At 35.3% G+C, this 23,125-nt stretch overlaps 2 protein-coding genes across 2 annotated transcripts; one reads left to right on the forward strand and one right to left on the reverse strand.

Annotated features, from left to right (window-relative positions):
• The first annotated feature begins 932 nt into the window (after window positions 1-932).
• On the forward strand, window positions 933-5,807 carry tor2a (torsin family 2, member A). The gene is made up of 5 exons (XM_083526597.1): window positions 933-1,119; window positions 2,210-2,475; window positions 2,878-3,053; window positions 3,225-3,352; window positions 3,526-5,807. The coding sequence occupies exons 1-5, from the start codon at window positions 975-977 to the stop codon at window positions 3,768-3,770; spliced, it is 960 nt and encodes a 319-aa protein (XP_083382723.1). The 5' UTR covers window positions 933-974; the 3' UTR covers window positions 3,771-5,807.
• A 12,188-nt stretch (window positions 5,808-17,995) lies between these two features.
• Window positions 17,996-23,120, reverse strand: ptrh1 (peptidyl-tRNA hydrolase 1 homolog). The gene is made up of 5 exons (XM_083526334.1): window positions 21,788-23,120; window positions 20,567-20,786; window positions 20,299-20,398; window positions 18,385-18,430; window positions 17,996-18,297 (listed from the first exon to the last, which is right to left on the reverse strand). Exons 1-5 carry the CDS (start codon window positions 21,935-21,937, stop codon window positions 18,016-18,018), a joined length of 798 nt encoding a protein of 265 aa, XP_083382460.1. The 5' UTR covers window positions 21,938-23,120; the 3' UTR covers window positions 17,996-18,015.
• Window positions 23,121-23,125: the final 5 nt, after the last annotated feature.

The raw sequence follows: 23,125 nt of genomic DNA on the forward strand, positions 1-23,125 counted from the left end.
TGTTAGCACATTCAGTGCTGGACAGGTGGACATGCACTCTGATTGGTCTGCAGCTACACAGCTCCAGCCAAATCAAGTGTGTTTGATGTAACCCTTCTTTACCAGCCAGCATTAGCTTTTTTTTGTCATTTGCACTAGACTAACTCTTCAATGGGATTGAACCTGAAAGGTTAACCTTTGCTCCCTCTACACCGTGGCACAGATAAACTGGTCTTATTTTATTAACTACTGTATATAAGAAACACAACACAAAACCTTACATTTTGGAATTGCTCTGCCCCAGTTATCTAGCCAGCACAATTTGACTCTTTATCAGATGCTTACGCTTGTCCATTTTTCCTACTTTCAATGCCTTAACCTTGACAGCTGACTGTTAATTTTCTGGTGCCACAGTAACAAATTATTAATGTTATTCACTTCAGCTTTTAGTGTTATTTCCATTATCATCTTTGATTTTAATGTTATAGTGTATACAGCGTCTAAAAACATTTTTGCAAAGTTGTTTTTAATGCAATTCGAAATGGTTTAAAGATAATGTATTACATACAGTATACAGAACTGGGGATGTAATGCAACCTTTTATGTCTCACTGATAATAAAATGGGTAAAGGAGAGTATGAAATTATGCTGATTATTAAATACATTTTATTTATAAGCTAGACGAGGTGAATTGATTAAACTTACTTTAACAACACATTAGTCCTTCATGTCCCTCAGTACTTGGGACTTCTTATCTTAGACTTTGTAACCGAGTGCCAACGTGGATTTACTTATATGTATTTAAGACCAGATGGAGTTAGTTGTGTCTAGTGTATTTGTTCATTTACACTAATTTGGTGATTATTTTGTATTTTTATTCATTTATGTATATACATGTATATGTATTGTCTAATTAAAACTTTGTAATGTACTGTTTGATAAACATGGACAGACGCCCCTAGCGGCTAAATAAATCCTCCATTCACTACCTCGTCATGGATTTGTTGTGTAACGGAGTAATAATGTTATATACAGTGTTTTTAATATATTGTATATCCATAAGTGGTTGTTTTGAAATGAAAACGATATATTGCACAATATCTGACAGCTGTGACTGCGATTTTAAGCCAAACATGCAAGGTACGTTCAATGAACTAAACACATCAGTTCTTTGACTTGTTAACGCTAGTAGCTAGCATGCTAACTTAGCTGTAAGTGTATAAAGTAACGGTTTGGCTTGCTCTTTGCTAGCTGGTTAACACGAAACTCTTAGTGCTTTTGAAGCAATGCAACAGTATTTTTAATGCTTAAAAATATATAATTGTTGTATATGTACTACTATATAAGTGGTCGCGTTGTTAGCTATGTTGCTAGCTTCAAAATTGCAACTCAGTTGGTATTAGTAGCTAGCTAGCTAGCTAGCGATGTAAATCATATAGGTGGCTGACAGTTTGATAGATTTTTTAAAATAACTTTTTATTCGTCCTTGTCCAGGTGTCCGGAGATCAAAGTATACTAATAATTACATTTCATACAAAAACAAAGCAAAAGTAAAACGTAAAATGAATGAGCTTGTTTCTTCGTGCTAACGCAAGGGTTCTCCAACTTATTTACGCCTTAAACTGTAAGATATGTTGAACGTAATTGGACGCTTCCAATATTATATTCTATTAAAATCTGAACATGTAGTATTATGGCCTTTTTACTTGTGTTATAGTGCTTTATTATTCCTGAACCTTCCACTGAAGGTTAGGTTCATGCTGTTTTATAAGTATACTTTCTTTTCTGGTTGGAACACATTCACTATATATTTATCCAAACAGCTAAATAGTTTTGAAACCATCTTCTGTTTACATCAGTTTATCTTCAAGTGTATGGTGATTCTAGAGACTAATCCTGGAAATCACCATAGACCTAAGTCATCCACCATGACACCTAAGTTATTTTAACATGGCCTTTCTACCCATGTGTATGGTTTCCTAAATGAAAGTACACACAAAGGATCATGGGAAGAACATACAGACAATAACCCAAGTTCAGGATCCCACTGCACCAATATACCAGCCTTCACTAGTGCAACAAACTGTAACTGGATGTATTTGACAGACCCCTGGGGGTCCCTGAACTCCATATTGAGAATCACCCTATTATACATGTGTATATACATGCTTTTTCTCAGAAAGACTAAATATATTCTAACTATCACTGTTTTTTTTCTTCCTTTACACAGGGCTAGAGTGGGACCTTTATAAAAATCTGTATGGACAGCATCTGGTGCAGGATATTGTGTCTGAGTCAGTGGCTAACTTCTTGCAACACAGGAATCCAGACAGGCCACTGGTTCTCTCCTTCCATGGAGCTTCAGGCACTGGAAAGAGCATGGTGAGCTCTATGCTGGCTCGTCACCTGTACGGTGCCTCCATGGGCAGTCCATACATCCATCAGTACGTCCCCACACTGCACTTTCCACTTCCTGACCGTGTGAAGCAATACAGGGTATTGTGTTATATAATTTTTTTTACTTTTAGATCATATATTACATGAATCATTTGACTAAAAATATGGAGGCATACTAAAAAATTATTACTCCAACACAAAACGTTATCATCTCATTATGATATTTATGCATGTTTCCCAGAGGAAAAAGAAACTAAATGTGGATATTTGAATGCATAATACAGTGCTGGAAATATTCATGGGAAATAAGTTCTGGCTTTTTTATGGAGACCCACGTAAACACACCTGCAAGAAGACATGCTTATATTTAAATTAAGGCGACAACATTTAGAGCATAGTTTTACTCTCAAGGTTAATGCTGTAATGAAGCCTTTATGTTGAAAGTAAATTAACTTTTTATGTAACAATTTACATTTGCTTTTTTTTTGCAATTGTATGCAGAGAGATTTGAAGCACTGGGTACAAGGGAACATCACAGCCTGTGCTCGCTCAGTCTTCATCTTTGATGAGATGGAGAAAATGCCTCCTGGAGTGATTGATGTTCTGGAACCATTTCTCGGACCTTCACATGTTGTTTTCCAGACCAACTACCGCAAGGCCATCTATATTTTTATTACGTAAGCCTTACTGAGTGACTCACTGTCACATTTTTGTTGCAGCATTAAGCAAAAAGCAGAAATAGTTGTTGAGTATAAGAGTTTTTGCTGTTGTTGGTACTATGAATAGGTTTGACTGTAGCAACATGGTTGAACCTGCTTTTCTGATGTGATATTATTTTGCATATCTAGTACAGCAGGCCAGGAAGTCATTAACAAAGTGACACTGGAGAGTCGACAGGCAGGACGAGACAGAGAGGAAATTCAGGCAGAGGAACTGGAGGAAGCTATTGCAGATGCTGTATTCAACAATAAGAAAAGTAAGTGTGCAACCTGATTCAACACCGACTACAAACATTTTGTAGAACATTTTGTAGAACCAGAATATATCCTTAGAATATATCCTTGCAGTTTCTTGAAAATGAATTACCTTTTCCCAGACAAAGTTTGTCTGGATAATTTTATTGAGTTTCTTATAAACTTTGCTCCTTAGGTGGATTCTATAACACGAAAATAATCTCGGAAAAGAGAATCACCCACTTTGTGCCCTTTCTGCCCTTGTGTCGGCGACACGTGGAGCGATGTGCCCAACGGGAACTGTGCCAGCGTGGCGAGTGCCAGCGCAAGGACGTGTCAGTGGCAGTAGGGGGCGCCATGTTCTACACACCACAGGATGGGCAACACTTCTCAAGCACCGGCTGCAAGCTGGTACCTGCTAAAGTCAATCTTTTTCTTTGAGCAATGGGGGTGATACAAGTGGACATAACAGGAACATCAAACCAGCTGGTGTTGATCTGTGCCAGTGCACAGGAGCAAGCCAGTACACACTTATCTTTTTGTAAGGACATGAACGTGCTCAAAAATCAGAAGTACAGCTCTGAACGCTGGCTCTAAGATAAGTTTACATAAAGTAATAAAATGCTGATTATCTGGGGATCAATCAGTTTAGAAAGATGCAGGTAAGGAGCCATGCAGGTGAGGATTTTCACAATGAAACTGAAAGTATTTTCACCAAACACAGCAGTTTGCTGCTGATTATTGTAAGGGATCAGATGTGCAGGCCTGCAGTCAGCTGACTGGGCCAGTTTTTTTTATTAAAAAGGAGTTATTTTCTCGAACTGCAAGATATTTTTAGCTGACTCACAACATTTTTGTGCTATTTACAAATCAAAAATATTAGTACGTTTAATTAATAATGATATGGACGCACCATCATACCAATCAAAAGTTTGGATGCTATGTTTATTAATCATTTATTTTGTTACTTCTGCCTTGTTTATAAATACTAGAAAACGATGCAAAATTACCAAACAATGGGTTTTAAGTTCTACGTAGTAACTGTTCTGTTTGTGGGTGAAGTCCATGCTTTCCAAATTTTATTAAAAAGTTTTTAGACAGCCATTAATAGTATTCAGATATTTAGAAATACACTTTTGGCCACAAAATTTTAAACATATGTTTAGATTTTTTTGCCCAGACTTTTGACTGGTTCAGAAGGTGGCAACTAAAGTACTGTATTTTACAATACTGTAAATGCAGATGTTCTTTTGTACTGCTCACAAGTGAGCTTTATTGTGTATAAAAGTGATGAGCTTTGCTTTGTGTATTGTGAATAATCAAGAAAGGCCTTTTTCAAGGCTAAAAATTCAGAAGCGTAATCTGCAATCATTGGACATTGCAGTCAGACGAGCCTCTGTGTTGGTGTGAAAGCTGTGATCAACTACATAATATGTCAAAAACATTTCCCGAGTGGAGATTTAAACAAAGTTCATATTTTTAATGGTTTAAAGAAGGATTTCTAAACCAAATGTGGTATTTTTATTAATTAAATGTGTTGATAATGCAATTGCCATAACTAAAAAAATGATTAAGTAAATTTTTTGTCAATTGCAGAACAGCAGAATGCACCTAAAATGATCATATATGTTTACTTAGTCCCATGTAATTTATCATCATGGTGCAACGAGGCTTTTGTGTTATTTATTTGAGCTTGTTTAATGGCACTTAACAAAGACAGAAATACTGTAATGTGCCTTAAACAGATTAAATGCTTGAAATTATTTATGTCTGCTAATGTGTTTGATTTATTCAAACGTCAGAAGCAGTTTTCCTTCATCACATTGTTTAGTGTCTGATTTGGCTTGTTTTTCACTGCTGCTATGATTTTACCTCTTCAATGATTCGATGATTTAAGATATGTTCTGAATTCATAGTATGTACAATGAAGGGAAACGAGTATTTAGAAACACCTTTGGTTTAGTTATTTAATGTTCAATACTTTCTGTGCATATATCTACCATATACCCATGGTAGATATGGTAGAAATTATTATTTTTTTCTCATGAATATAGTCTGGGCCATGCACCTGTTGTTCCTGCTGCTTTCAGGTCGTCCTGCACATTTTTGTCACCTGTGTATTGACAAACCAGTTGTACTGACATTATGGGTTTTTCTTATGACTCTGTAGCTTTTACAATGTAGTGTTATAATGTCCCTGAGAATAAAAGATCCTTTGCCTTTACTGTGTCTTTTATAATGACACCAGGTACATTTTGCCCATTTTTCCAGTATCTGATTTATTTTATTTTATTTACATTTAAAAGAATATTTTTAATATAGTTTTGAATAAATCTTATTTCCCTAATTAAGCATTGTTTATGCTTAGAATCTTTTAATTTTGATCAGCAGTGTAAAGTGAAAAGATGTGTTTAAATCTGAAGTCGGTATTTTATATGCACTAAAAGTACATTAAACAACAAAAGGCATTGATGAAAACAATTGTTTCCCTATATTGTATATCACACCAATCAAAGATCTGCTCTCTTTTTAGTATGCATGATTTGGGAAGATGCTGAAGAGTGTAAAAGTGATGTCTCTGTGCCAGTTTTAAACTGTTAAAAAAACTGTTTCTTTTGACAAACAAAAAAGTCCTATATCCTGTAACTTTAAGGTTCTTTATTAATTTTATCCCAGTTTTCACCACTAAGGGCAGATCTCTATTTAATCCCCCATTTTGCCAGCTGCTACAGGAAATTAATGATTTCTGAACAGGAAATGAAGCGGTGTGAGACGTTGTACGGTGGTGGTCCTATGAGTTGGATATGTAGGCTGACTTAAAGCTTTTTATAGAAGGAGCTATACAAAGGTTTCTTAGCAGAGGATAAAGTTCTTACAAGTTAGCTTTTCTCTGCATTACACCTGCATACAAAAGCCTAGCATAATACCCACTCTGACAACTTCATCAGTCCTCATCTTTATGTACAGGGAGGAAGACGGCAGTGAAGCACCTCACTCTGAGTGGCCTTTCACCTCAGGGGTAGCGTTTAAGGAAGGATTTTCCAATGTTGCAATGTCCTTACAAAAAAGCTGGCTGGGATAATACCACAGTGACCCCTGTCCACTTCTCCACACTTGGTTTGACCCTCGTTCCCCGGTTCACACGCTCTCCGGGACGTCTGTCCTCCCCTGGCCTCTGGCCTGTCCATTCACATATATCTCCCTTCCATCCCAAATCAGGTTTTAAAACGGCACCACACCACCTCCCCCCAGCAACAATGGCCCACAGCTTTCCCCTCAACATCTGTGAGTTCCCCTCTGTCTCCTCATTTTCTCCCTAACCGATCCATTATTAGGTCCCTTTCACTTGTAAATGTGGCTGGTCACAGCGCTGATGGTGCTTTCATATGTGTGGCCGGGGTCAGGGGAGAGCCAGTGGCCGGCCAAGGGGTGGGACAGGGGCTGGAGAAGGCTCAGTGTAGCTCAGGGATGAGGGAGCTTTGCCACAATGAGGGGAAATCCTTTTGAGGTGCAGTCATTCGGGACGGTTGGCAAAGGCAACTTTTGCTTCCTTTAGCTCAGAGGTTTTTTTGTTTGTTTTTTTCTGGTAGGCATGTGTGCTGAAACATTGCAAAACAACTAATAACATCTAATTTCTTTCACTTATGACTCTGTTTAAATGTACTGGACACTTTCTTTTGTTCATCCGATAATTCAAAAGTGATCATTAAGCACCGCAGTAAAGGCCACTGTATTTATTTAGTCTCACACTGAAATGTTTACACTGTATCTATCTCTTGTGTGATCACTGGGGGACTGTATGCCATTTCGTTTCTATTCTCAACACAACAATGGGTGGTCTTGGTGGCAGTGCAGTCTCCAGGACAACAGGTGAACAAAGGGTAAAGGGAGGAGGGAATGCTGGGAGAGGGCTGGAGGACGCAGTCAGGATGCCCTTGGCCTCTATGTGGTCAGTAGGGGATATGGGCCTCTCAAGGACATGGGAGAAAATGACTGTCAAAACAGGTCTCTCGTCCCATAGCCCAAAATGATTGATAAGCTTCCACCCCTGAGGGAATCACCATCAAAAAATAAAAAAAGAGCTTTGACATTGTCACATTTCCCTCTTTCCAGATGATATATTGCCTAGTTTGCTCTCAGGAGAAGTTGCAAAAGATAAGAGCATCCACGGGCACAGCAGTAGGGCAATGTTGCTTCTCATTTCAGCTCACTGGCTCTTTGCACAGAATGAGGTCGTAAACCTTTCAAATCAGCACTGTTATTGCTGAAGAACAACATCTGTGAGGGGGTTTTCTTCTTAATGTTTTTTGCATTAATTTGCAAATGAATAGTGCTATGTGTTTTATTTGTAATATAGCTTTGTGTGTTGTAATGAGTTGGTTTGTGTAATTATATAATAAAATGGTTGTCTGCATATGCTGATGCTGGTGCTTGTGTAAAAATATTACTATACAATAATGACTTCAGATTTTCCTTCACATTTATATTATACTTATATTACACATAAAATTAGATTTATGTTTGTTTTCAGCATTTATTTTACATTTGCATTGCTGGATCTATGTGTAAATATCACAATGCTCGTTGAAAGGTTAAGATGAAGTATTTAATATTGAATGAATGAATGAATGATGAATGAATGAATTATTTTCATTGTATAACCTTAGAACTGACTGTGCTTATTTTAGCTTAGTAATCATTTATTATTAAAAATAACCTAAAAAGAGGGTGTCAAACTTCATTTAGAATGGGTGTAGCCCTAGAGATATGTGTTTTTCTCCTTTTTTAAAATACATCACATTCAACTAATGATGTTTTTTGGTAATTAGTTGAATCAGGTGTGTTAAATGAGGCAGAATGAATAAACCACGGGGCTCCACTGGTTCTACAGGATTGAAGCATCACACTATAGTGGGCCTAGTCTATAGTTTACTATATAAAGGTAGGAACCAATGTAGTGTGGAAATGTAGCATACATTTTAGACCGGGTGAAAAGAAAGTGGGACACAGGAAGCAGAGCTGGAGCGATACACTCTGTATTCTATCTGTGTGTATGGTTTTGTGTATGAGCTCATTTTGTCTCAGGGTCATTTTTATTGGATAGTGTTGACTCATATATATTGAGTATGAATAAAAGGCTAATTATATAAAGGTACTTTTAGTCTTTTCTGCAGCTCTGTTCAAATGGAATATATTGTTTTAGTGTAAATGCACTTTCATAAAGTTGAAATTTTATTATTATTTTGGATTTATTATTATTATTATTATTATTATTATTATTATTATTATTATTATAATTATATTATGATAAAAAAAAATTTTGTAAGTGGCATCCTGCATTAATCCAGAAACATTTTAATGATGATATATATTTTGATTTAAAAGAAGAAAAATTCATTGAAAAAAATCAATGAATAAATATGCTTTTTTTTTATTTTATTTTTTTTTTATAAATAACTGCTCTTAAAAGGCAATTTATATATAAAAATTAATGTTGAATAATCCGTTGTTAATAGTTATTTTTAACTATATACTACTCTATCTATCTATCTATCTATCTATCTATCTATCTATCTATCTATCTATCTATCTATCTATCTATCTATCTATCTATCTATCTATCTATGCGTAGTATATCATCTTATTGTCGCAGAACTTCTCCTAATAAAACACACAAATTAATTCAATTAAATTAGATTAATTAAAATAAAACACATTTGCAGTCTAGGGTGCTTGTTTGTATTCGTGCATTCTTTACCAGCAAATTATTATTATTACATTTTTATTATTAACAAATAATTTAGAAGAATAGTTTACAAATATGCTTTGTTACAATACTTGATTTATAGTCTATGTAAAATCACATTAATAATATTATTAAATTATAAATTTATATTAACATTATTCATTATTATTTTTGTACTTTTTACACCTTTAAATTATAATCTCATTAATCCATTTCTATTTGGGCAGCATAGGCGATTTTTGTCTCGTTACGCTTTAAAAGAAATGATCTGACATGTGTGTAGGTCTAATCTGCTTTAATCCGATTGCATTCACACGCCTGTTTTAGTTTGCTCAGATACATTCTCTGTATTCAGTGTCAAGAAATTTGACACAATTGTTAAAATCGCTTCCCAATAAAATCTAACATTCTTTTTTAGATTTAAATAAAATATAAATATTTGCGACAGACCATGAATTATAAATATATAATAATAACACACATTTATTAGTACAGAATTCGTAGTGACATTTTGTTTCTTTTATTTAAATACAGAGGCTCAAAAATGTCTACTTTTGAGTATAATTAATATCTTTAGACAAACAATACAATACACAGAAATGAAATCCTCAACAAAGTGTGTTTTGTTTAATATAGAAACACGTATTAAAGTTAAAACATTTATATATATAAAAAAAAAAAAAAACTTTTGGCTTTTACATCTGTCTCCTAGTCTTGTCTGCGTTTTCTTATTCTGATCGAAAATAAATGATCCTTCTCAACAATGTTTACAGCTAAAGCAGCATATATTTTTTTTGTTTTCTTTTTTTGCAGGGCAGTAAAAGGCAGGGCGTGAAATCACATCATGTACACAGTGTGAAATAATAAAGTTAATGAAGTAAACAGCGCATTTCAGGTGAAGATTGTGCAGTTTGTTCAGAAGACGCAGAAGTGTAAACCAGCAGCAACAGATGTCCATGCACAATTCTCGATTTACAACTCGACAAGTCACAAGAATTGCGTTTGGACAATCAGTAGCTCAGGCTCATATAAAGCGCACAGGACAGCACTCCTACACGACCAATTTACAAGCACATTTCCATAAACGATTCCCACAGCATGGAAGCAAAACAGGCCTAGACAGTACATTATGTGCAAAACAACGGGTTTTTTTGTGTGTGTGTTAAAAACCTAATACTGATCATATTTAATTATTGCATCGTGCAATATTATTATTATGATTATTATTATGATAATTATAAGTAGTAGTATTGGTACTAGTAGTAGTGGTAGTAGTTGTAGTAATAATCGTTATTCTAATAAGAAATACCTGACAATAGAAATTAGGCTACTTTTCCTTAATGCACTGGTTTTTATATATTTAACAAATGTATAAAAACACATTTTACATATATAAAATATGACTGATTCACTATAAGATTTTAACGCAAATCATAATCCTGTTCTATAAGAAAAATTCCTGCTGAAGAAAAGACCAAACATTTAAAAACCAAAGAAGCCAAAAAAAATTTAAAATAAGAAAGAAAATATAATGATATCGGATTTTCACTCTGCATTTAGAATTTCCCGAAGCTAATTCGTTCCCGTTGATCCACTAATGCATTTCGGTCTCGACGATTACGAAATAGAAATGCGTTTGGATAAAAACCTGCTGGAATAAATGTTTCAGATTAAATGCAATGCTGATCATCCCATGTGCTTGTGGTGCAGCGTCTCGAGCTGTTAGCTCTTAGCACTAGCACCGGAGAGCCGTTCGCCATTTCTGCACCTGTTAAAGATGCTCTCGGTGTGTGTGTGTGTGTGTGTGTGTATGTGTGTGTGTGTGTGTGTGTGTGTGTGTGTGTGTGTGTGTGTGTGTGTGTGTGTGTGTGTGTAGGTGTGTGTGTGTGTAGGTGTCGTTTCCCGGTTTCCAGCACGCGCCCGAAAATTCCCTGCGGTGTCCAAAGCCGATCCTGATCCCTATTAATTTCAGATGCTCCCTCGAACCCGGGTTCAGGAAGCAGCGCAGGAATGAGAGAGAGAGGAAAGGGGTGAAGAAAAGTTCTTCGTATCATTCCAGGTAAAAAAAAATGCATCAGCAGGCTGTAAGTGGAAGAGCACAGAGTTATCCTGGACTGAAGGAGCTCCGGTGCTCGAGGCTGCCTATAAAGCAACAGGAGAAGAAAGCAGCGCGAGCGCAGACCCGTTTCAAAGGACGCCAAAGACACTTCTGACGTGAGAGAGAGAGAGAGAGAGAGAGAGAGAGAGAGAGAGAAAGAGAGAGAGAGAGAGAGAGAGAGAGAGAGAGAGATATGGTGGGAGGGAGGCGCTGGTGCACGCATGGTACGAGCTTTCAATGACACCACGGCGCCCATTAAAATGGCCATTGTGAGGAAGAAGGGCTGAAGCTGCTCGGTTTCATTGAGAGATGCAGCTGCCCCTTAAAGCCACAGAGCAATTACAATCCAGCACTGTACCCTCGGTGCCAATTACGCATTGTGCAGCGCGGTGACGTTTGCCTCTGGTTCTGCGCCCCGTACAAAAGGATTACCTGACACTTCACCACAAAGAGGACTGTTTATTAACACTTTCCAAATGGACTGTTTTTACAGGCACGCTTTAACGCATTTTAAATGCGAGTGTCATTTGGAAAGCACTCAGACATAAAGCGTGCTTCACTCCAAGATTATCATATCAGCACTATATGCCACCGAACTCCTTTATCTATGACACTTATCACTGCTTTTTCCTCTCTCTCTTTCTTTCTTCTGAAATGCATTTTTCCTTAAATAAAAAAAATAAAAAAATAGAAATTAAATGACAAATCTGACACTTAATACGTCAAATGATGATTTTTCAATCATCATTTTCAAATAAACTCCTAGGGAAAAATAATCTATAATAAATAAATATTAATAAATAAAGGAACCCCCCCCCCACACACACACACACACACACACACACAAAAGCAAAACAAATAACCTTTAAATGATCCTAAGAACAAATCAGTTGTTAGACAATCAGCAATAAATGAAGCATATCTTGTAATTTCATTTATGAGCTTGTTGTCAGGCCCATGATGAGCTGCATCAGGTGTACAAAGAACCAAATGATGACCTATTTTTAAAGATGCTAGAAGATAATATGGATATATATTATATATTATATTTTTCTACACCCTGACTTGTATATCCACTTTTGTGCTCATTTAAAAATACAAATAATTCATCATTCATTTCACTTTTGCATATGAACACTATATTAGTGAAATCACCTGTTTATGGTTTTTCTCTGAACAGATTATTGCAGTAATTTTAAATAAGAGAGCAGTAGTAAACATTCATGTTCATTTTCTGACCAGTGGATTGTGTTGCATTACCATTAATAACATATTTGGCAAGGAGTGTATAGACTTCATTATCATTCCTATCATTTCACAGAGATTACTACATCAAGTTCTCGCTATAAGCTTTTTCATCATTGTATAACATCAGTTATTTTCTTGTCATGTCCTGAAAATAGACAAAAAAATTGGTGAAATATACAAAATTGAACTTATTTGTACTAATCTTATTTGTACTAATACTCAATTTCAGGCACGAGTGTAAAAGGCAAATCATTTTATTTAGTTTTTTTGTCTTTTTCATTTCCCAACAATATGGCTGTATTGAAAGTAGGTCATTTTAAATATTATTTTCTGTCTTAGATGTTTAAAAGTCAAAACCCTAAAACATGCAATTACCAAATGAGAACACGTATGTTATGGGTATGTATATTTAAGGTTTCGGGACGTCTCTGTGTAGACGAGTACTTCTCAAGCAAGCCCCTTTGGTCAACACAGTTTTAAAAACCTTTAACTTTTCAAAATAATGTTTTGCGAATTGTCCCACCTTACAAATGAAACGTACGTTAAAATAGATTTATTCTAAATAAATTTAAGATAATTGTAATTTAATCATTCTTATAATCAAACTATTTCATAATTAAAAAATAATAATAATCTTTTAAATATGAAATACTTTACAGTTGCAACTTATAATTAAAAAACTTGTTTATTTTATCTGTTTTATTTTATGTATAAGTCTTTAGCCAAACCCCCAGTGAGACTCTCAACCGAATAAATTAACAGTTTTCTATTAGCCTAGTGTCCAGCCGGCCCATGACCTCTGACCTCCTAGGAAAGGATTGGTGGAAGTATGATTGATCTGACCAATGCTGCCACTCTGTGAGGCTGGGAAAAAAGTGTGTGAAAAAGAAAAGCTCAAAAGAGTGTTTTTTCAAGGCTCTGAAGTGAAAATGCAGAAGATCTATCATAAGTATTAGAAGTGAGGTTTGTGTTCCTTCCACTATTGTCTCTGTCATTGAAGGAAAAGCTTTAAATATCTGATCGTAGGTTTTATATAGATTTACTGCTAGACTTTGATGATTTACAGATTTCGTGTTTTTTTTTAACACAAGCTTGAAATATAGCATCAATGTATATGAGTGTATAGTATTAATGATTTAGATTACAACATATTTGCCACTAAGAGAGGCATGTAAAGACTTAAAGCTTGCTATCTACGTTCTTTTGGGAAAAAAACAGCTTACAAGAATTTTCTGTGGAAAAAAGCAATAGAATACTGACACTGAGTGCTCTTCTGTGTGAACCTTTAGAGGTTCCATATATAACAATTCAGTCATTAAAAATAAATCACAAAAACATATTCATTGCAAGAACTGCTGACCCATGAGGGGACATTTTTTACTAAGATTTAAAAATGTAAACAAAATCATACTAAATTGTACTGGACAAAATAATAAACAGTTCTTCTATAATCAATGGTTTATCAATGGTGAATAGACAAAGCATTTACTCGTATAAATTAAAAAATCTTTTCTAGTAAAACACTGTTTGAAAGTTTTTTGGTTCTAGAGTTACTCAATAAGGGACTACTAGATCTTTTTCTAATCAACTTTGTCATATTAATGAAAAAATACTAAATTGAATAAATACTAAAGAGTGCAACATGGTTGGAGTTTCTTGGAGTTACAACAAAGACTCTGTGCTTGTATTTATGTTAAAGAAGATGAGTGTGATGACATTGTTGATGGCATTACCATGAAGGTTGACATGAAAAACCTAATATGTTTGGGGAGAATGTAGCGATAAGGAGGTTAGAAACCCGGATAGACTATAGGACTTACACATTGATTCACACCTACTCGCTTTAGACAGAGCCTTGTAGCATCATCTTCAGCAGGTAGTCAACAGCAATATGTGTAATATAGGAATAAATGAAAACGAATGAAAAAAAAAAGCATTTTTTTATTTATACAAGGGAACTTGTGTTATATTTGCTTAAATGTCTTGAATAAACACCAAAGTTAATGTTATTCAAATTGCCAGTTACTGCAGGCAGATGATTGTGAATCAATGAACACACAAATGAGCCTTTTCTAAAACCTTTTCTCTGCATTGCCATCTGTGCCAAACACAACGTATATTGTTCTTGCTGTTATTTCATGATATTTCATTGTACTGGGTCGCTCATACACTTACAGTGGTCTGAAAAAGTGTTTGATTTCTTATTTTTTTGCATGTTTGTCACACTTTAAAGTTTCAGATCATCAAACTAATTTAAATATTAGTAAAAGATAACAAAAATGAACACAACATGCAGTTTTTAAATAAAGGTTTTTATTATTGGGGGAAAAAAAATCCCGTCTCAGTCTCAGTTTTGCCAGAAAACATTTTGATGATCCCCAAGACTTTTGGGAAAATAATCTGTGGACTAACGAGACAATAGTTGAACTTTTTGGAAGGTGTGTGTCCCATTACATCTGGCATAAAAGTAACACCACATTTTAGAAAAAGAACATCATACCAACAATAAAATATGGTGGTGGTAGTGTGATGGTCTGGGGTGATAAATAGAACCATGAATTCTGCTGTTTACCAAAAAATCCTGAAGGAGAATGTCTGGCCATCTGTTCGTGACCTCAAGCTGAAGCAAACTTGGGTTCTGCAGCAGGAAAATGATCCAAAACACACCAGCAAGTCCACCTTTGAATGGCTGAAGAAAAACTAAATGAAGACTTTGCAGTGGCCTAGTCAAAGTCCTGACCTGATGCTGTGGCATTACCTTAAAAGGCGGTTGACACTCGAAAACTCTCCAATGTGGCTGAATTACAGAACCAAAACTCCTCCACAGCGCTGTAACAAACTCATTGTAAGTTATCGCAAACGCTTGATTGCAGTTGTTGCTGCTAAGGGTGGCTCAACCAGTTATCAGGTTTAGGGGGCAAACACTTTTTCACACAGGGCCATGTAGTTGTCCTTGATTAATATTTAAATTAGTTTGATGATCTGAAACATTTAGGTGTGACAAACATGCAAAAAAATAAGAAATCAGGAAGGGGGCAAACACTTTTTCACGCCACTGTATATATGTACTGCATTTAATCTCAAAAGCAAAACACGTGGAATGTCCCGAGTATAAGGTTTGTGTGTCCATTTTTTAATAAACAAAAAATGCATACTATTATTTTAAATATATATATTTATATTTTTATCAAATTTCAAATTATCAAATTTGATCAAAGTTGTCACCTTGTGTTATCATGTAAATAGATTATAACTGTATTTTGATAAATAACTAACAATGTGATAAAATGTTGATCAAAATAACCCTATTCTTCTATTTCAAATGGGGGCTGTGGGCATTAGTGTTCATGCGTACAAAAAAGTATTAGTGAGGTCAGGCACTTGATGGTCTGGGGTACAGTTTGTGTTCCAGATCATTGCAAAGGTGTTCAGTAGGAATGAGGTCATGGTTCTGTGCAGGACACTTGAGTGACACCAACCTTGTCATCCTGGACCTTTGCTTTGCACAGGGGCATTGTTATGCTGAAACACATTTAGGCCCCTTAATTCCATTGAAGGAAAACACGAGGGTTTCCTGGTGGTCTAGTGGTTAGGATGAGGCGCTCTCACCGCTGCGGCCTGGGTTCGATCCCCGGTCAGGGAACCAACCCCAGCCATTAGGGTTGCACAAGCCTTAGTGCCGGTTCCAAGCCCGGATAAATGGGAGGGTTGCGTTAGGAAGGGCATCCAGTGTAAAAACATGTGCCAAATCAAACATGTGGATGGTCCGCTGTGGCGACCCCTAATGGGAGAAGCCAAAAGAAAGTTAATTCCATTGAAGGGAAACTGTAATGGTACAGAATACAATGACATTCTCAACTACTTTGTGCTTTTAATTTTGTACCAACATTTGGGGAAGAAACACATGTGGGTGTGATGTCCACATTAGACACCTATGTATATATATATAATTGTATTTGTCAACATTTAGAAAAGAAAATTATTTGTAGAAATCTTCTGATTATTTATTAATTGCAATACTACACACATGCAAAATAATAAAAGTATATTTTGTATGTCTTTATGTTGATTTAGTTCTAAGGTACAGATTCCCATACCTGTTAGTTGAGTATCCCGGTCTTGCAAACTTTTTATTTTAAAATACTAATAATACGAATGCTCGACTAACCAGCAAATTCACAGCTCTTTCTGAGTTGGAACGAGAGTGTAAATGCAACACTAAAATGTCCAGGACAAACGATTCTCCAAAGCCAGGGTTGGGAAACAAAGGTTCTCTTAGGGTTTTCAAGCCGTCACACTCGACTATATCTAGGATTTTACTCTATTGCCATTAACGGTCAAGGCTATCGATGACCTACACACGTGCTCTCTTGGGGAAACCATTAAAAGGGTTTATGTAAAAAGCTACAGTGTTTTCCTATCAGAAAAACACTAAGACCCCATAACCATACAAAGAACCTGTAAAGATCCCATAAGTATATTACATTATTGATGCATGTAAACTTTCCTAAAAGCTTGTTTTATTCGACTGACTGCGTTGGGATTTAATGTGTCGTTCCTGAGTGGTAGCATTTACTCCCACCCTTACATTTAGAAATGTTCTTTGTCTTGCAACTATGACTCATTTGTTTCAGATATTAAAAATGGTGTCTTGGAGCACTTGTCACTGATGGTTCACTCAGTTTCTTTATCAGCTCTATGCTCAAATTGTATTCGGTCTCACTTCAGATAAAGCGACTGCCAAATAAATAACGTCATTGTGAAGTACATCAGTAGGGACGAAGCTTAAAATACAGCAGAGTCAACAGTCGAACACAGAACCATCAAGCATAATGTGCATGCTGAAGCCAGGCTGATAAAAGATCTAATCTGGTCAGCCAAATAAATGTAGAATTTGTGTGAAAAATCACACACTGAAGGCTAATCTCTGTTACTCCACTAGTGGTAAATATAGACAAATAAAAGTCACAGCTATATACTCAGCTACTGACCAAATCTGCTAATGAACTATACAGTAATTCTTTATTAGGATGCAAAAACACACTGAAGGCTGATTCAGTGTTTAAATGCAAAAACAATAATACAATCCAGAGGAGTTGATGTGTTATTGGTCTACTAATTAGATTTTTTTGGTGCCTATCCAAAGGTCATAAGTTCAAATCCCAGCAACACAAACTGCAAAGTTAGCTGCATAGATGCTCAGTTGTATGAATGCGATAAATGTAAGTCACTTTGGATAAGGCCATTTGAAAAATGCTGTAAAAGTAAATGTAGGTGCAACAGCGATAGTCCAATGATTTTGATAGGTGGAAGATTAATGGTTGAGGCATTAAACTGGACTGGAGGATTGGAAGGTCACAAGGTCAAATCCCAGCACAACCAAGCTGCCACTGAAATTTAACCATAAACTGCTGTCGTAAGTCGCTCTGGATGTTTGCCCATTGACATAAATGTAAACTTATCTGTAAATTTGTGTTCATTATACCTTTCCTTTTCCCTGCTGTATATTTTCTTAAAACAGAGCTGTCATTTATTTAATTTTCACAATACAAACATCCACAATCAGCAGAGTCATGAGTTTATAATCATTTTATTTATTGACATTTGAGGTCAGTTCTGTCTGGCGTTTCTTCAGGTTCCTGGACTGCAAGTGATCTCTTTTTCTGCTCTTTCCTCTTCTGTTTCGCTCTCATGCCCCCTGCTGGAGTTATTTGGGGTTGCTGATCTGTAATTTGTGCTAATAAAAGGGCCACACTTTGCTTAACTACAGAGTTTAAAATGATTTCCTCTTCTTTAGAAAAACGCCCCAAAACATATCTGTCCACAGGCGTGTTTCCTGGGGGCCGGCTGATACCGATGCGTAGTCGTGGCATAACCTGTCACAATTTAGAGCACATTAAGAAAACATCAGTGACCTTTGAGGTTTTTTTTCATTATTGGTTGTCAAAATATTTCTGACTTACATCAGTATGAAGACAGTCAATACAGGACCGGACACCATTGTGACCTCTGTCAATAAAACAATCAGAGAGACTCAAGTCAGAATGAACAAACAATCATAATATATTGTATAATCAGCATCTGACTCTCAGACACCATTAGTATGATTATTGACATAACTATATAATGAAATGCTAGTTTGTTTGTGCAACACCACAAGTTTATTGCTAACACATTAGAAAAGTGTGCAGGATAATTTTTACAAAAAACCCACTCCTACATGCTCTTGAAATAATTCTGACCAAATTTTGAAGTTAGTCGGCTTTAGCTCTCAAAAAAGAAACATAACAATAATCTAATCTATAGTGACTCTTAGCAGAAAAAATACTACTGAATACGACTCAAACGGGATTATTGTTATGTTTCTTTTTTGAGAGCTAAAGCCGACTAACTTCAAAATTTGGTCAGAATTCTTTCAAGAGCATGTAGGAGTGGGTTTTTTGTAAAAATTATCCTGCACACTTTTCTAATGTGTTAGCAATAAACTTGTGGTGTTGCACAAACAAACTAGCATTTCATTATATAGTTATGTCAATAATCATACTAATGGTGTCTGAGAGTTTGTTCATCCAATGCTCTCCTATGTTAAAGTATGAATGTAATAAATGTAGTCTCTCATGTTCTAGTAAGATTTATATCTGGCACATGAAAGTAAAAAAAAAAATATTTTGTTGATTCTGCTGTTTTCTCATTTAGAGTTTTTCCTATTTTTTCATGCTTTTTATTGCTGCAAGGGTCCATAAATTCGGCTCTGAATCAAAAATACTATAAAAAAAAAATATCAAGAGTGATATGGATCATTTATGCAAGCTATAAAGATGTTATACGAGATGGAAAATCATACGCTTTCAAATTTAGCAGCTAAAAAATTTGATTTTATTGTGTGTATTTGCTGAATATATAAACAGCAATCTTTACAGTTATTTTGGAGGGTTGGTTAACAGTTAAACCTTATGGTTAACAGAGTTTGTGATAATTCACGAATGCAGTAATGTTGGCTTTGGTCTAACATGATAGTAGCTTTGATATAGTAAAATATGATCAGGTTTATAATATATTAATAAATCATTTAAAAACTATGTATAAATCCTTACATATATGTTTCTTAACATTACTAACCTAAGCCAAATCACACAAAAAAAAAGAAGAATAGAGAGCGCGAGAGAAATGCTCTGGAAACTATTAGAGGATAAACAGTAAAATGTTAATGTAACAGCACAATATCTGGGTCATAATGCCCTCTAGTGGTGAATATCGGGAGTGTTATGCTATATTCAGCTGGGACTTGCACACTAATATTATACTATAATAAATCAGTGGTTTCTGTATTTGATTTTGTAAAAACACGTGCACTATTTCTGTACCACATAGTTGAACATATTTTGCTGTACTGTATAATACTCATAGTTTAATTTTTTGGGGCATTTATTGCACTTACATTGTTTGTGTGTAGTTCTGTGTTCAGGTCTGCTTTTAATCTTAGTTTTGTGCTGTACTGTTTCATTGTGTTGTTTAATGTATCTTGGTCATATACTAATGTTGTTTTGTTTTACTTTGCACTGTACCTGATTTATATGGTTAAAACCACTATACAGGCATTTCACTTGACTTAATACAAGCATTAGACTGATCTTAAAATAAAATATTATTTGTAATTATGTAAAATGTTTTGTTAGTGATATTTCAATTTGAATATCTGAAACTCATTTTTTTTAACGGTCTTTTCAGGCTTTTGTACCATGCATTACCATTTGAAATAATCAGCGTTAATAAATCCTGCATGCATCATCTAATTTTGGATTTGTTAAGTGACATAACCAAAAGACTCAGATTTAATTGGTGTTTGTTTAAAATATTTACAACATTTTGTCACTGACCTTGCGCTCCCTCCGTGTTTGATGGCAATCGTCCCGAGCGGTTTGTCGAGTTCATCGTGTACCAAAACGATGTGCTCCGGTCGGATATTAAATTTGCGTGCTAAAAAACGAGCAACGACAGCAATCACAAGAGATACGATACACAGTTATGTAAATATTTACTCTACGCTAAACATTTGTTTACACGTTCGCTGAGGCACTCATAAATTTTAATTGTGAATATTAAATATCTATTTAATATTTTATTTGTGAAACCGGTTTCACTCACCTGCCTTCGCCACGCTCACTCCATTGACATTCATGAGCAGCTTTGGCCGGAGAAGCACGACTTGTGTGTCCTGATAAACTGAAACAATAACCTCTCCTGATACGTGTCTGTCTGATTTCCACTGATCGGACATTTCCAGACGCTCTGCCAGGGCTGCGATCACGGCCATGCCAACACTGTGTCGTGTGCTGTTCATTCCAGGGTTACCGAGACCTACCACCTAAAAATATATGATACATACATTTGATCAGATAGCAATACTCTCTCTATCTCTATCTTTATATATATATAAACTGTTTAGCAAACTGCGTCTCTATAGCAACTGAACCTGTTTTGGTTCCTAAAAGGCAAAACGCACAATAAATAAAAGTTTAATATCTATAGAGCAAATATGACCTTTAATTTGACCCTCCATGACAAACATAAGACTTTGGGAAAACAAGAGTAAAAAATGGCATTAAATCAAAATTTATTTTTAAGCTGCAATAAAAGTCAAGTGAAATAAATGTAGAGAATGAAACATAACTTTTTTGACTCTACATGCCACTTTAATCTGCAGGTACAGCATGATTTGTGACTGTGGGGAGATCGAGGCAGCGACACACAGACAAGATAAAACTGACTGCTGTTTTAAGACAAATATACAGTATTTGTCATCATTATAAAACATAAGTCCTCAGCTTTCTCAAAGAATGGCAGCAAGAATATTTACTTCAACCTATGGGCCAGGTCAAGTTTAATTTTTGGTTCTTCATAGGAAAAAGTTTGGGAATCTCTGCTATAGCTGCGACTGTTTGGGGCCCCTGAGCAAGGCCCCTAACCTCAGTGCTTCAGGGGCCCTGTATCATGTGTTTGACTAATTAATATCATTCTATTGATAGACTGGTGTGCGAAGAGTCACACTATAGTATTTTTTTTATAAATTAAGATGATTAAGAGTCTTGTTACAAAGCCATAATAAATCATAATACATTGTATACTTAAGTTCATATAAAGGGAAATACTTTTGTACTTTTACTCAAGTTTAAAGAGACAATTTTAGTTTTATTGGAGTTATATTTTATCTCTACTTTAACTCAACTACATGATTTGTGTACTTCATCCACCACTGTTGAACTCTATTATGAATAGAATGGGAAACACTTCTACAACTCAGCAGTGCAGTGTGTAAATATTAGTGATGATCAGAGATGCACAAAAAAAAGTAATAAGTGAACATACCAGTTTCTTAGTCTTAGAAGTGCTTGATGTTGCTGTTACTTCGCTGGACATGTTGTGACGATTTAAAAATCCTGACATGAACAAAAGCTCTCGCCTGAGCATTTTTGTAAGTGTAATAAATAAGGTTTGAGTGATGACATTCAGTGACATCTTCTGTACTGTTCCTCCTTTACAGCATTACACGTTTCCACCGGAGAGTGAGCGCACCTTTTGTGACGTCATCTGCTTTTACACATTAACACTGCTGAGTGATCTCACCTCCTGTGTCGTCACACTTTTACTATTCAAGTGATAGTAATAAAAAAAGTCATAACTTCCAACAGTCCATCAGAATTTTCCTTTCCGGTAAAAATCACACTCAAAATACACGAGATTGAGATTAGTGTGACCGGGTATTAGAGGTTGCCAAAATACACATATTACCCATTTTCCTAATTTTATGTTTTTTTTTAAGTTTCACTTACATCCGAATCTTTCTAAACTTTTCAGGTTTTGGAAACTACTTTCTACTTGATCGCTCGGAATTGCGTCTGTACGGAAACGCGTATTAAAAGGTAAAACAGGTAGACATATTGTCTAGTTGAATGGTTCCCTAACATGGCAACTTTATGAGGAGCGTACTTCAGAGAGATCACGAAGAAAAGCAGCTATGAGGCGCTGAAGCAGATATCGCCCTCTAACGGCGACTCTTAAACATTACAACACATTTAAAGAGATTATTGTGTGTAAAGTAAAACAGTAAATAAAAAGTAGTTAATAATAATTGTTTATAATAACACATTAAATGTCTAAAAATATATCTATTTATATAATTAATTTTTTTATTAATGAATTTGTTTATTATTTCTTTTATTTTCAATCATTTTATTACATCCTTTTCTCTTTCCAACTCATGTTGATTTTTGGTGAACCTGGAAAAAGTTTTTTTTTATTTGTTTAATGTTCCTTACAATAACAATTGGCAGACTTCAAACAAACATAAACAAAGCAAATAAACTGTTTATTTATGTGTTTTGTTTATTATTGTTTGTTGGTGGCTGATTTTTATTGTAATGAACAGTTTTTACACGTATTTATTTAATTGTTTATTTACACTTTTCTCTTTTAGACCCGTGTTTATTTATTTTTACTCTTTAAATGTTCTGTTGTTTGTGCTTCTATCTATCTATCTATCTATCTATCTATCTATCTATCTATCTATCTATCTATCTATCTATCTATCTATCTATCTATCTATCTAATCTAATCTAATCTAATCTAATCTAATATATTTATAAACAACAGCGGTCCGTGTGTAAAAGATCGCGTCACTCACTTCCGGCATTTCCCCATTTCAAA

The sequence above is a fragment of the Silurus aristotelis genome, assembly GCF_946808225.1.
Source record: "Silurus aristotelis genome assembly, chromosome: 23".
NCBI lineage: Eukaryota > Metazoa > Chordata > Actinopteri > Siluriformes > Siluridae > Silurus > Silurus aristotelis.